This window comes from Patella vulgata, chromosome 2, assembly GCF_932274485.2.
Source record: "Patella vulgata chromosome 2, xgPatVulg1.2, whole genome shotgun sequence".
NCBI lineage: Eukaryota > Metazoa > Mollusca > Gastropoda > Patellidae > Patella > Patella vulgata.
Window position 1 is genome coordinate 13,309,157 of NC_065880.2, and position 15,754 is coordinate 13,324,910.

At 39.4% G+C, this 15,754-nt stretch overlaps 1 protein-coding gene across 1 annotated transcript; it reads left to right on the top strand.

Moving 5' to 3' along the window:
- Positions 1–4,007: 4,007 nt before the first annotated feature.
- On the top strand, positions 4,008–8,402 carry LOC130010835 (testis-specific serine/threonine-protein kinase 3-like; the record flags this gene model as incomplete). Its single annotated transcript, XM_056098930.1, has 2 exons — positions 4,008–4,493; positions 8,391–8,402. Coding segments are annotated over 2 exons (498 nt in total), but the record flags the coding sequence as incomplete, so codon positions are not given.
- Between the last annotated feature and the right edge of the window lie 7,352 nt (positions 8,403–15,754).

The window sequence follows — 15,754 nt, forward strand, 5'->3', positions numbered from 1 at the left end:
TGTATAATAATAATGCTCTTTAATAATTGATTTAACATCCCATATCATCAACACTAGAATATTGCTGCATGAATTGAAGTCTCTTATTAATATAGTATGCTACAAGATTGCTAGCATAATATTTTCGAGTTAGCTTAGTAGTTTAGGAATATGTTACAATACCTTCGTGATCGCACACTGGCTGAACATTTATACTGTCCCAGCCTTTCCTGTTTACATAGGATGCTTCATCAACCTGTCGGCGCTTAAATCCGCACATGAGACCCATCGATACAGCCGATTGCATTTGGAAAACCGCCTAATCTATAAAAAAAAACCGCTTCACTTTCTACTTCTTCATCACCAATCAGCCATTTAATAAATTGTCTTCTCTTTTCTACTACAGCCTTGCAAACTGTGCTCTTATCAACACCTACAGTGTCACCTACTACTTGTAAAAAAACTGCCACTTGCTAGCTAAGAAACGCAAGGTGATGAAGCACTCCCTTTTCAGCGGAAAGTGCATGGCCTCTCTATGTTGGTCTTTCTAAATTTGCCCTCAGCAAGTTAACGATGAAATCAATCGAGTCTTGCCTGAACCTGTAACGCTAATGTAAACTATTTTCATCAAATTCTGACTGCCTTTCTCTGTACTCTCTATATGTCGTATATCCAAATTAATATGATTAATAAATGCAGCATTCGGTTGTATCACAAAGTCCATCACGACCCCAGTGTATACTTTTACTGACAGCCGACTAATACCATCGTTAAACAGATAACGGGGCCCAACACCTCCGTTAAATATAACGGCAAGTTAACGACACGTTAAAGATAACGGGGCTTCCAGCAACAACCTTTCTCTCCGTTAAAGTTAACGATCCGTTAAAAGTAAATGGAGCTTTAAGCAACCGGACCCGGAGCACTTGTCTGTGTTTGGTTATTAATCAAACATATTATGGTATATTGAATATTTATTTAAGAAATTTAACTTGTATATTGGCGCGACTTTGAACTTTCGTTTACCACATATGTTTAAATGGCTACTAAGATTTGGATGGAAAAATCTGTATTTTAATTACATTTACATATTTGCCAAGATCTTTCGGACTTGCAGCGTCTTCAGGGCTATGTACAAAAGACAATAACGTCGCTTAGTTACATAATAGCGCGACGTCAATAAGGGGAGATAACTCCAGTATGCCCTAATCAAAGGGGTAATTTTATAACCAAAATAATGTTCATTTCAATCGCCGGTTCAATTTAGGAGAAAATAGCTCTTATCAGTCTATTCTCTTTGGCTTCCAATATTTGTTCATTTATGAAATTTAACTTATATATTGGCGCGACTTTGAACTTTCCTTTACCACATGTGTCTAGATGGCTACTTGGTGGAATTGTCCTGTTTTCTGGGTGGAGTATCTGAGACCTGTGTAGATTCATTCGAACGTTTAATTGTGGGTTACTTTTGCCAATATAGTATCCACCGCATCCCGAGCAACGTAACTAGTAAACAACATGCTTAGTTTTGCAGTTCATGTTTTGTTTAACACTAAATACTCTGTTTTGGCATGGAGAATGTTGAAATTTCCATGATGTCATTACATAATCCACACCGTTTATCGACATATTTTGATACGCGTTAATTTTCCGTAATTTCATTCATATCAAACCGAGAAGATGTCAATATTTTCCGAAGATTTGCTGGTTGTTTGTAGCTGCTAATTGTTCATATCGATGATGTTCATTGGTCTGTTGTGGTGTGGATTGAATGTAGTAACTAATGTCATGATGTTGTCATTTTTCTCCTTCGGTTTTGGGATTCGTAAAGTTTCCTGGTCTAATTTTAAGGCTGTCTGTATCGCATTGTCGATCAGCTTTACGGGATAGTCTCGTTTTATAAGAAATTATTTCAATTCGCCAAGTCTTTGTTGTTTCCACGCTTCATTCGATACAATTGTACGGAAAGTTACATTTCATTTTTGCAGGATGACTTGATCTGAAGTTTAGATATTGATGCGTATCCGTTTTCTTATAAATTAATATAAAACAAGTCCGTTTCTATTTCACCAGTATCCGATAAATGTTGGAAACTGGGAAATATTCCACAAAATACAGTAGCCTACCTACAAGTATGGAAATTACATGTATGAAAAATATACGGTAATACAAAATCATTTTAATTATACACATTACAATAGTTGTTGAAACATATAAAACAGTAATGAATTAACATTTGAGATATAATTAAGAGATTACAGCCGATAATTTATAAAGTCAACGAAGGTTGCTAAGCACTGATCGCGACTACCGGAAGTATCGTGCGAAAAGGTAAACAACAACGACCGCGCCCATGATATCGGCAAAAAATTGTAATTCGGAACTAAAATTAGGTGTCGGGCCGTTAATATGTTACCGAATGAGAGGAAAATATGACATCTAGGTAATCGGGATGTCAGAACATTAATGAATATAAAATATACTACAAAATAACAGGCATTGGCTTAGATAAAGACAGTAATCGCAGGTTGATTTACAAGTCAACATAACGAAAGAGTAACTCAACACGTGACTATGGAAAATGGTGAAGCCGGTCGTCACATATATACCTGTAATGTCAACAGCTAGTCTGACCAAAGCTAAACGTACTTCTGTAACTTCAATGTCACTGATGCCGGAAAGAAAGATTACTAAAATCAACCATCTGTTGTTATTTTGGATCCCACTCAACTCGTTTTCTAATTCAGCAATTGACATGTCATCGATCATAATTAAACAGTAGGTATTTTCAATCGAGTTTTCGGTCCTTTTCTTTCCTAGCATCTTCAATACGTGTTGAGAAATTCCTGGCTTATTGTCGATGACCCAGCATCCTAGCACTGCCGGCGAGACATGGAAAACACGCGCAGTGGGGACGAGAGTATTCGTGTCCTTTCTCCATTCCAACAACAGTAATCCTTTCAGTACTATGGCTTTATATTAAGGCGCTCCTTGTCCGTGGCAGTTCCACCAAGGCCTTAATAGTCAATCGCCATTTCTCCCTGAACCGGTAATGTGCGCTAGGAATAAAAATACGGTAGTTTGGGCCTTAAAGCGTATAAAGGGGCATAACTCCATTGGGCATATCGCAACCCATTAGCTAATAACCAACCAATGCCGTATTCACCAAGGCCAATAAAGTTATTTATTAGGTTTCCGCAACTGCGAATATGATTATTCTATGTATTAAAATAAGTATGTACAATTCATTTGGAAACAGTATTAAAAGCATAAACGTATAAATGTCCGACGTGGTGGGAGATAGCGTTACGCACACTTGAGCATAATGGCGCCGCAACTCCTTAAAGCGGCGAATAGTAGAAGCGGCGAATAGTAGAAGCCGTTAAACGCTGAGCAACTTTAAACCAAATAATTGCATTAGCATTAAAAGTATTTCATAAAGAAAAAAAATTGTAATATTAGGATTATATTCACATTTTTCATTTTTTTTTTTTTTTTTGATTTTTAAACCAAATTAATTCATTAAAAATACTCTGAAGAAAGAAAGGTCAGTTTTAGACAATATGGTGTCAATTAAATTGTTTTGACCTTTTACATTTGAACTTTGACACACGACCAACAAAGTTCCCTGATCAGAGGCCATGACCTCTGTGACAGGTCAAATCTTGGGGCCATGAACGTGCACTACCCTTGTCATGACCTGACCTAGGTCCTGGGGTCAGTTCATGACACGGACATGTCACGGTCATATTTTTAGTATATAGTCTTATCTAAGGTCAGAGTTTGACATTGACTTGACCCCTAAAATGGAGACAGAAACAATGCTAGCTATTCAAAACGAAAATACCAGCCTTTCCTACGACGAGGAAATCCTGGAAAAATCTGGATACAGACTGTCTTCATTTTTGGGTGAAGGAGCCTGTGGTAAAATTTACTCATGCGAGAAGATTGCTGATTCAACCAAACTGGCTGTAAAAATTATTCAAAAGACCTCCGCAATTCAAGGCGGTGAGAATTTGAATAAATTTTTACAAAGAGAAATATCAGTGATGAAATCTTTAAATCATGTGAACATGGTGAATCTTCACCAAGTCGTGGAATCAAATGACAAGTTTTACTTGATTGTGGATTTAGCTGATCAAGGTGATCTTCTAGATTTTGTTGGTCTTCACGGCTCCCTTAATACCGAGAAAACCAAGAAAATCTTCAGACAAATTGTCGATGCAGTTTCTTACTGTCATCAACAAAATGTCGCTCACCGAGATTTGAAGCTTGAAAATATCCTCATGGCCAAAGGTCAAGTCAAGTTGGCTGATTTTGGATTCAGTCGACAAATGACAAGCACAGACTTTTACAGTCAGACATTTTGTGGTAGTGTAGCCTACACTGCACCAGAAGTCTTACAAGGTAAAAAGTATAACCCATTTCAATCAGATATCTGGAGTATGGGTATCATTTTGTATGCCATGTTGTTTGGTCGACTACCATTCGACGATACAAATGTCACTAAAATGGTTCGAATGCAGTTGAAGCAATCGATACCTTTTCCTGCCGACACTGATAGTGAGATCAAGCATCTGATTGGTCAGATGTTGGAACCCGAGGCCAAAGATCGGATGACCCTGAAACAAATCCAGGAATCTGATTGGCTGCAAGGTTAAATAAAATACCAGGAAATATCCGGTGGATAAATTCTGGTATCTAATCATCCTAACTTACTTCTATAATCATAATAATAAATCATCTTAACCCTGACCTAACAGTTCAAAGGTCGCATTCTATTTATCAACCTTTGACCTTTGTCTACAAAGGTCACGTCATGATGATCTCTGACTACTGTCTATTACAAACAGTAGGCCTAGGAATTATGGAACTATGGTCTCCAATCTTTTTTTCGGGGAGGACAGCTTGCCCCCGGATTTATTCCAGGTTCATCCGATTTATACTTTCTTGCTGATCTCACTATCAGTGTCGGCAGGAAAGGGCTCTCTTCCCCCGAACGAAGGGGGTTACGGATAATAGAACGACTATGCTGTTCCTGTCAGGCCTCGTGTCTTACCACACCGGGATCCAACACGGCGCCTCCGGGTTAGCGAGTCACTGCCTTACTCACCGAACCACCGCGGCGAGTAGAAGCTGCCCTGGTCACCGCCCCACCCCCATATCCTACTAATGATTATAGAAGTAAGTTAGGATGATTAGATACCAGAATGTATCTACCGGATAGATTTATGGATTTATTCCAGGTTCATCCATGATGGGGAGCCATGATGTGACCTTTGTAGATAAAGGTCAAAGGTTGATAAATAGAATGTGACCTTTGAACTGTTAGGTCAAGGGTTAAGATGATTTATTATTATGATTATAGAAGTAAGTTAGGATGATTAGATACCAGAATTTATCCACCGGATATTTCCTGGTATTTTATTTAACCTTGCAGCCAATCAGACTCCTTGATTTGTTCCAGGGTCATCTGATCTTTGGCCTCGGGTTCCAATATCTGACCAATCAGATGCTTGATCTCACTATCAGTGTCGGCAGGAAAGGGCTCTCTTCCCCCGAACGAAGGGGTTACGGATAATAGAACGACTATGCTGTTCCTGTCAGGCCTCGTGTTTTACCACACCGGGATCCAACACGGCGCCTCCAGGTTAGCGAGTCACTGCCTTACTCACCGAGCCACAGCGGCGAGTAGAAGCTGCCCTGGTCACCGCCCCACCCCCGTATCCTGCTAATGATTTTACTTTCTTGCTGTCCCCAGTACTACTACTGACAGGAGGGACGACGCCGGAAAACCCGACGGAATGTATCGGCCTACACCGGGATCCAACACGGGACCTCCAGGTTAGTGAGCCAGGCAGTGCCTTACTCACCGAGCCACCGCGGCTCCACACGAGACAAGGTCAAAGGTTGATAAATAGAACGCGACCTTTGAACTGTTAGGTCAAGGGTTAAGATGATTTATTATTATGATTATAGAGAGAATTGATTGATTATTATTATAGAAGTAAGTTAGGATGATTAGATACCAGAATTTATCCACCGGATATTTCCTGGTATTTTATTTAACCTTGCAGCCAATCAGATTCCTGGATTTGTTCCAGGGTCATCCGATCTTTGGCCTCGGGTTCCAACATCTGACCAATCAGATGCTTGATCTCACTATCAGTGTCGGCAGGAAAAGGTATCGATTGCTTCAACTGCATTCGAACCATTTTAGTGACATTTGTATCGTCGAATGGTAGTCGACCAAACAACATGGCATACAAAATGATACCCATACTCCAGATATCTGATTGAAATGGGTTATACTTTTTACCTTGTAAGACTTCTGGTGCAGTGTAGGCTACACTACCACAAAATGTCTGACTGTAAAAATCTGTGCTTGTCATTTGTCGACTGAATCCAAAATCAGCCAACTTGACTTGACCTTTGGCCATGAGGATATTTTCAAGCTTCAAATCTCGGTGAGCGACATTTTGTTGATGACAGTAAGAAACTGCATCGACAATTTGTCTGAAGATTTTCTTGGTTTTCTCGGTATTAAGGGAGCCGTGAAGACCAACAAAATCTAGAAGATCACCTTGATCAGCTAAATCCACAATCAAGTAAAACTTGTCATTTGATTCCACGACTTGGTGAAGATTCACCATGTTCACATGATTTAAAGATTTCATCACTGATATTTCTCTTTGTAAAAATTTATTCAAATTCTCACCGCCTTGAATTGCGGAGGTCTTTTGAATAATTTTTACAGCCAGTTTGGTTGAATCAGCAATCTTCTCGCATGAGTAAATTTTACCACAGGCTCCTTCACCCAAAAATGAAGACAGTCTGTATCCAGATTTTTCCAGGATTTCCTCGTCGTAGGAAAGGCTGGTATTTTCGTTTTGAATAGCTAGCATTGTTTCTGTCTCCATTTTAGGGGTCAAGTAAATGTCAAACTCTGACCTTAGATAAGACTATATACTAAAAATATGACCGTGACATGTCCGTGTCATGACCTAACCCCATGACCAGGTCAGGTCATGACAAGGGTAGGGCACGTTCATGACCTAAAGATTTGACCTGACACCGAGGTCATGGCCTTTGATCATGAACTTTGTTGACCCGTGGGTCAAAGTTCAAATGTAAAAGGCCAAACAAAAAGTCAGAGGTTAAAGGTTACAGTTCAAAGGTAACATAGTTAAGATGTACAGGTCAAGAGGTTAAAGGTCATTAACTCCGATAAGTGAACTTTAGTGGGTCAGAGGTTAAAGGTTAGAGCGTGCATGTTAAAGGCGTGAACGCATATTGTCGAAAGGTTAAAGGTCAAAAATCTAATTGACCTTACAAGAGTTGTATAACATGCATCAATACCTTGACTATGTTCGATAATATTTTGCTTAGGATAAGCAAATTCATTGTTGGGTTCTTTGGTTGAATACCCTATCAAAATATGCGGGAAGGCCTTGATAAGATGTACGGAGTTAAAGCGAGATCAAGCCGGAGGACCCGGAGAAAACCTCGAACTTCCTGGTTGGTTACAATTTAAGTGACACCATATTGTCTAAAACTGACCTTTTTTTTTTTAAAGTATTTTTAATGAATCAATTTGGTTTAAAAAAAAAATGAAAAATGTGAATATAATCCTAATATCACAACTTTTTTTCTTTCGAAATACTTTTAATGCCAATGCAATTATTTGGTTTAAAGTTGCTCAGTGTTTAACGGCTTCTACTATTCGCCGCTTTAAGGAGTTGCGGCACCATTATGCTCAGGTGTGCGTAACGCGTCGTCATTAAAATTTGACTCTAGATAGACAATGCTATCTCCCACCACGTCGGACATCGAACGTTTATACTTTTAATACTGTTTCACAATGAATTGTACATACTTATTTTAATACATAGAATAATCATATTCGCAGTTGCGGAAACCTAATAAATAACTTTATTGGCCTTGGTAAATACGGCGTTAGTTGGTTATTAGCTAATGGGTTGCGATATGCCGAATGGAGTTATGCCCCTTTATACGCTTTAAGGCCCAAACTACCGTACTTATTCCTAGCGCACGGGAGAAATGGCGATTGACTATTAAGGCCTTGGTGGAACTGCCACGGACAAGGAGCGCCTTAATATAAAGCCATAGTACTGAAAGGATTGCTGTCGTTGGAATGGAGAAAGGACACGAATACTCCCCTCCCCACTCCGCGTATGGTAACACAGATCTCCGTATTTTCCGTAACGTCTAGTCGACAGTGCTAGGACTAGGATGCTGGGTAGCTTAAAATATATTTTCAATATATTTATCTGTTTGCAGTTTACATACACTGTAGAGAAGGATATCATACACGTGGTCGGTGGACTAATTATTCGTGACCCGCGATTGGTGTATCATTTATGGCCTTAATTTGGGTATTTCTATTTCAGATGGTTGAGTAGCATCGACAGTAAGCCAGGAATTTCTCGGCAAGTACTGAAGATGCTAGGAAAGAAAAGAACCGAAAACCCGATTGAATATACCTGTACTGTTTAATTATGATCGATGACATGTCAATTAGAAAAAGAGTTGAGTGGAATCCAAAAGAACACCAGATGGTTGGATTTATTAATTGAGGTTCCGGCATAATTGACAGTGATGTTACAGAAGCACGTTTAGCTTTGGCCATACTAGCTGCTGGCATTACACGTATATATGTGACGACCGGCTTTTCCATTTTCCAGTTACGTGTTGAGTTACTCTTTCGTTATTTATATGTAGACTTGTAAAACAATCTGCGATTACTGTCTTTATCTAAGCCAATGCCTGTTATTTTGTAGTATACTTTATATTCATTAATGTTCTGACATCACGATTATTTCTATATCATAATAAATCAATTCTCTCCAACATCTTTAACCCTTGACCTAACAGTTCGAGGGTCACAAAGGTATAGCATCGTACGTAATAACCTTTGACCTTTACCGGCGCTAGAGATTCCGTGTTGGATCCGAATGTGGACGCTAAGGATTATTGGGATTTCTCTAGTCGTTCGGGCCTTTGGCACCGGTGGTAAATTAGATTTTTGAATTTTATCCTCAGAACAAAGTTATGACGTCATAATTGACCTTTAAATCGGCGCTAGAGATTCCGTGTTGGATCCGAATGTGGACGCTAAGGATTATTGGGATTTCTCTAGTCGTTCGGGCCTTTAGCAGCGGCGGTGAATTAAATTTTTCAATTTTATTCTCATAACAAAGTTATGACGTCATAATTGTGTCAATCTTCATTAAAGAAAACATTTCGAATGCAAACGCGTTTCCCAGCCCAGAAAATCGTTCTCTAGTGACTGTGCCATTGAGAAAGTCAGTACAACATATATGGCAGATAGATGTCAGAAAATAACCAATAATGTATAACAACCTCCCCAAATCAATACTCCACAGGGGGTGGGGCGGTGACCAGGGCAGCGTGTTTGGAACATGTTTTTAAATATTGTTAATCAATGTTGGGAACCATTTTAAATAACAAGTACAAGCGTACTATGCCAGAGAATATGGTGCATAGAGTTCACCCTCATTCGGGTACATATAGTTTTAAAATACAGGTATTGTTACCTACATTTACACCTATCAATCTGTAAAGACAGAATTCGAAAGGTTTTCTTTAATGAAGACGGACACAGTTATGCCGTCATAACTTTGTTCTGAGGATAAAATTTAAAAATCTAATTCACCACATCGATGCATAATTGTTCAAAGAAGAAGCGTTCCAATTTTCATGTCGAACAATTCTGCATCGATGTGGTGAAATAGATTTTTGAATTTTATCCAGGTCCAAAAATTACGATTAAACTTGCTTTCATCAAGCCGGTGTTTGACTATCATTCTTCAGTCCCACGGACTGTCCCTCCCCCCCCCCCTCCCCTTGCCCTCGGCTGGGTACGGGGGAGTTTAAAAGTGAAAGAGTCGCAGTGACTCAGAGGGTAGGGCGCTGGGTAGAGAACGACTATAGATGTTGTTCCTGTCAGGCCTCCTGTCTTACCACACCGGGATACAACGCGAGGGCCTCCAGGTTAGCGAGTCGTTGATTGGATACCAAAATTTATCTACCGAATAGATTCCTGGATTTATTCCAGGGTCATCCGACTTTTACTTTCTTGCTGTCCTTGTGAGGCCCTAGTCCTACTACTGACAAGAGGAACTACGCAGGAAATACCCGAGTGAATGTATCGGCCTACACCGGGATCCGACACGGGACCTGCAGGTTAGCGAGTCCGTGCCTTACTCGGATCCCACTCGGTTTGCCGAATGACTCGGATCCAACACGGATTCTCTAGCGCCGGTAAAGTTCAAAGGTTATTACGTACAATGCTATACTGTTGTGACCTTTGAACTGTTAGGTTAAGGGTTAAATAGAATGCCACCTTTGAACTGTTAGGTCAAGGGTTAAGATGATTTATTATTATGATTATAGAAGTAAGTTAGGATGATTAGATACCAGAATTTATCCACCGGATATTTCCTGGTATTTTATTTAACCTTGCAGCCAATCAGATTCCTGGATTTGTTCCAGGGTCATCCGATCTTTGGCCTCGGGTTCCAACATCTGACCAATCAGATGCTTGATCTCACTATCAGTGTCGGCAGGAAAAGGTATCGATTGCTTCAACTGCATTCGAACCATTTTAGTGACATTTGTATCGTCGAATGGTAGTCGACCAAACAACATGGCATACAAAATGATACCCATACTCCAGATATCTGATTGAAATGGGTTATACTTTTTACCTTGTAAGACTTCTGGTGCAGTGTAGGCTACACTACCACAAAATGTCTGACTGTAAAAGTCTGTGCTTGTCATTTGTCGACTGAATCCAAAATCAGCCAACTTGACTTGACCTTTGGCCATGAGGATATTTTCAAGCTTCAAATCTCGGTGAGCGACATTTTGTTGATGACAGTAAGAAACTGCATCGACAATTTGTCTGAAGATTTTCTTGGTTTTCTCGGTATTAAGGGAGCCGTGAAGACCAACAAAATCTAGAAGATCACCTTGATCAGCTAAATCCACAATCAAGTAAAACTTGTCATTTGATTCCACGACTTGGTGAAGATTCACCATGTTCACGTGATTTAAAGATTTCATCACTGATATTTCTCTTTGTAAAAATTTATTCAAATTCTCACCGCCTTGAATTGCGGAGGTCTTTTGAATAATTTTTACAGCCAGTTTGGTTGAATCAGCAATCTTCTCGCATGAGTAAATTTTACCACAGGCTCCTTCACCCAAAAATGAAGACAGTCTGTATCCAGATTTTTCCAGGATTTCCTCGTCGTAGGAAAGGCTGGTATTTTCGTTTTGAATAGCTAGCATTGTTTCTGTCTCCATTTTAGGGGTCAAGTAAATGTCAAACTCTGACCTTAGATAAGACTATATACTAAAAATATGACCGTGACATGTCCGTGTCATGACCTAAACCCATGACCAGGTCAGGTCATGACAAGGGTAGGGCATGTTCATGACCCAAAGATTTGACCTGTCACCGAGGTCATGACCTTTGATCACGGAACTGTGTTGACCCGTGTGTCAAAGTTCAAATGTAAAAGGCCAACACAAAAGGTCAGAGGTTAAAGGTTACAGTTCAAAGGTAACATAGTTTAGATGTTACAGGTCAAGAGGTTAAAGGTCATGAACTCCGATAAGTGAACTTTAGTGACTCGTGTTGGTTCAGAGGTTAAAGGTTAGAGCGTGCATGTTAAAGTCGTGAACGCATATTGTCCAAGGTTAAAGGTCAAAAATCTAATTGACCTTACCAGAGTTGTATAACATGCATCAATACCTTGACTATGTTCGATAATATTTTGCTTAGGATAAGCAAATTGATTGTTGGGTTCTTTGCACAGACAGAAATCGAAAGACTTTCTTTAATGAAGACTGGCACAGTTATGACGTCATAACTTTGTTCTGCGGATACAATTCTGTGAGTGGGACGTTGACTCGCGAAGGCGGTCATCGAACTTTCTGGTGTGGTTCCACCTTGTGAGTTGTACAGGATGGGAGAACTGACAAGGAACAACGTATTTTCGTTCGGATGGTATGAAAAACTGAGGTCTCGCGTTCATATTGGCGTGCACGTAAAAGAACCCTTAAGTTGGATTTCTATAAAAGACCAGACCGTAGTGCCGCTGTCCTGACACAATTTCCCTAAATCCCTAAAAGCATACTGTATAGCGTATAGCCTCGTTATTAACCCGGTCGGAGTAGGTCTCTTTAGTCTAGTGACTTGGTTTAGATTCCCCACTTGGCTGTTCTCCGGGCCTCACGGTTTCCGCACACTGCTAACCGCCTCTACGCGCAAGCGAATGATTGAAATAAAATTGAGCCAAATGTTACTCCCGAAGTGACCTAGTATATGTGTCAAGTTGACCTCTACCTCTCTCTCTCTCTCATAAACGTTAAGACTCCGAATTATTGAAATAAAATTGAACTATGTGTTAGTCCCGAAATGACCTAGTTTGTGTCGAGTGGACGTTAAACCCCATCCTCTCTCTCTCTCTCTCTCTCTCTCTCTCTCATAAACGTTAAGACTCCGAATCTAAAAAAATAAATAAAATAAAAAAACTGCCCGGCTTGTGTATTCTTTGTATGACGTTTAATTATATAAGTAATTGGAGAGGTAATACGAATATGTAATGTAGACCAGGTATGTAAATTGATTGGTCAATATTTTGTAGAGTTTAATGTATTTGAAGTTGTGTAGATTATGCTGTTGTAAGGACATTAAGTGTAGAGTACTTATTGACACGGTGGTATTATAATGGTGTGCTGGAAAACGTGTAACGTCAAATAGGTAAATATAATTTGTTTAAAGTAACGGTGCATGATTTTCGGAAAATATTAAATTTCTCACGGCTTAATCCACACTAATATGTAATGTTTATTTACCATTTAATTAAAGATACACTATGCGGAGATTAAATAAAAAGTTGGCAGTTCCCACTATAATAGTTAAAAACAAGATCATGTAAAGGGAATTTGCTGAAAATTTCAGTGAAATTGCTCCACTCTGAACAGAGATATTAGCTATTGAATTTTAGGCCTAGCCTCGATCATCATTATTAAAGTCGGTACATAGTCTCGATTATCCATTTTTGATTTAATCATCAATGAGCGTTGAGCAATCCAGTAAATATCGCAGGCTAACTATGCCATCGAGAGTCGATTATATGGTCTGGATAAGTTTAGTTAATTAATGTTTAATTCATAATTTCGATAACATTTCAGACCTAAAGAAAGACCTGCATTAGGCAGATTTAGCTCTTGCATAATGTATGTTTAAGAGAAAAAAATCAAAATATCAACGCTAGATAAGATTCAATCGGATTAAAAACAGACCGATCAATTAAATTTCCCGAACACGTTACGATGGCGGCGGACGTATAATACCATGACGTCATTCGACAATAAACATGCTTGTATTTTGTAACCGTTAAACGGCGGAAAGTTCAACTTTGAAGAAATATAGACCTGTTTTGTGGATAGATAATGTAAAACGAGAAGAGAGAAACTACAAAAAGTAAAGTGTGTCATTGCTATTATTAGACATTCAACTTTTACCATTGTTGTAGTTTACAAGTGATATCTTTATCAAGTCACGGCGGTCAGGTACTCGAAAGGGGCATGATTATATGCCTGAATTCCTTGTAAGCTCTATCCATGTTTTAATTTAATGTAGAAATCAAATGGACGACAATGTGTAGAAATTGTGCCAAATAAAATACTGTTGGATAGTGGCATTTAGGCTTGCTTACCATGGGGTCCAGGGTTCGACCTCGGTCGGTGTTGGCCAAGATCCACGGGATTTCCCAGTCTGGTTTTCCCTTGTTGGTGGTGCAGGAGATCGGTCTATAACAAGGAATAGCACCTAATCGATTTGGTGGGACAAAGTGACAAGATCCCTTCTACACATTGGCAAAATTCCAATCTTAATGCACTGCATGGCGTATGTCCGCCTTCATTAACTTAAAAAATAAACAGCACATTATTATTTAAAGAGACGGTTATCACACGAACAGTGAAATGGCCGATAAGAATATAATATACATACATTGTACTATACTTCAATCTTTTTATGAGACTAGTGTTCTCTCGTTGCGATATATATCTGCTCTGTAAACTGTCCGATATCGGTAATTTAAAAGTGTGCATCACGAACTTTTCGCTATATATAGACATAACGGGATATCTTTTATTTATAATGAACATTGCTTGCATGGTAACGTTTAAAGATAGCACGCATACACGACATGGCAAGAGTTTGCCCGGTTAGTGGAATTGTTACGTTTCTTCTGATGTTGTTAAATTTCAACTCAGGGGACGTTACTCCATTCTAAATACCCAAGGGAGGTTACTCTTTTCTAACATGCCGTGGGCGTCAAATGGATACTTTTAAAAGCAAATAACGGAGGACATATATTTATGAAATGAATCTTTAAGGTTACTATCTCTTTAGATCACGATACCCCCTCAAATGTATATCGGAATGATCTAACCTTGTACATTAAAGTGGGTGTGTGGGTGTAGGCCTATGCTAGATTAATTAATTCATCAGAGCGGAATTTATGCACGTGTGGGTATGATATACGTGATGTAATTAATGTATTAGTAAGATAAAACAATAATTATCTCGCTACAATTCTTTCACTTGTGCATATTTAAAGGGGCTAAATCTGTATTCTTTGGAAACTAGAAATGGGCACGAATGGGTCGCAACTTATTTTGTTTCAGTTTTTTTTATTGTAATTTCTACTCAATTATGTTCGGCGAAATACGCGAGGAGTCCAAATTGAAGGGCAGTCTTTGGAGCCCGGTATTTTAGTCTACATTGGTAGTATTCTCCTGTGGGATATGTTTAGCCTCGTTCATAAAGTCGCTTCATTACAAATGGCCAATTTTAAAATTCCCATCTTGTCTTAAATATTGGATATCAGAAGCCCATCTTTTCACGTAAGATAGCAACATCAATGTTTATTTAAATTGACCAAAGAGTCGTGTTTGCGATTTCGACGACTGTAGATGATGAATGATATTGAGTTAGTGACTTGCCTTCTGCAAAGTAGCAATATTAGCAATTCATAAAACAAATCATCTCCAGTGTAAAATTATAATATGAAATGAAATGGGGTTTAACGTCCTACTGTTCTGCTCCTAAACTGGGCTAATGAAGACGGGCATACGCCATACAGTGTGCTGAGGGAAATTTTGGCCGGGCAGCGCCGCTACGGCCTACTCTTATTATATCGAATTCCAACTGCCAAGGGATCTTTTACGTGCACGCCAATGTGTACACGTGACCTCGGTTTTCCGTCCCATCCGAACGACTAGACAGCTGTCCTTGTCAGGCCCTCCGTCCTGCATCACTGACAAGGGGGGACCACGCCGGAAAATCTGGATGAACTTTCTCGGCCAATGCAGGGATCGAACACCCGACCTCCTGGCTAGCGAGCCAGCGTCTTACCCACTTAGCCATCGTGATCCCCGTAAAATTATATTATACGATCTATCATTGTATCCTATAAACCCCGACATTTCTCAAATGCATGATTTAATAAACTTAATCAAATTGCTTGACAACCTAAATTGCGTTTGGTTACTCGCCAATGATCTAGTTTTCAAAATTGTGCCCCTCGATAAAAATTATCTCCAAATATAGGCCTATCGTTAATTATGCCAAGTGGTCTGTCTCATTCGACGTCAACGGGACCTTGTAGGATTTCAACAGAATATGGCCATAGGGATAGGTCATGGGCGA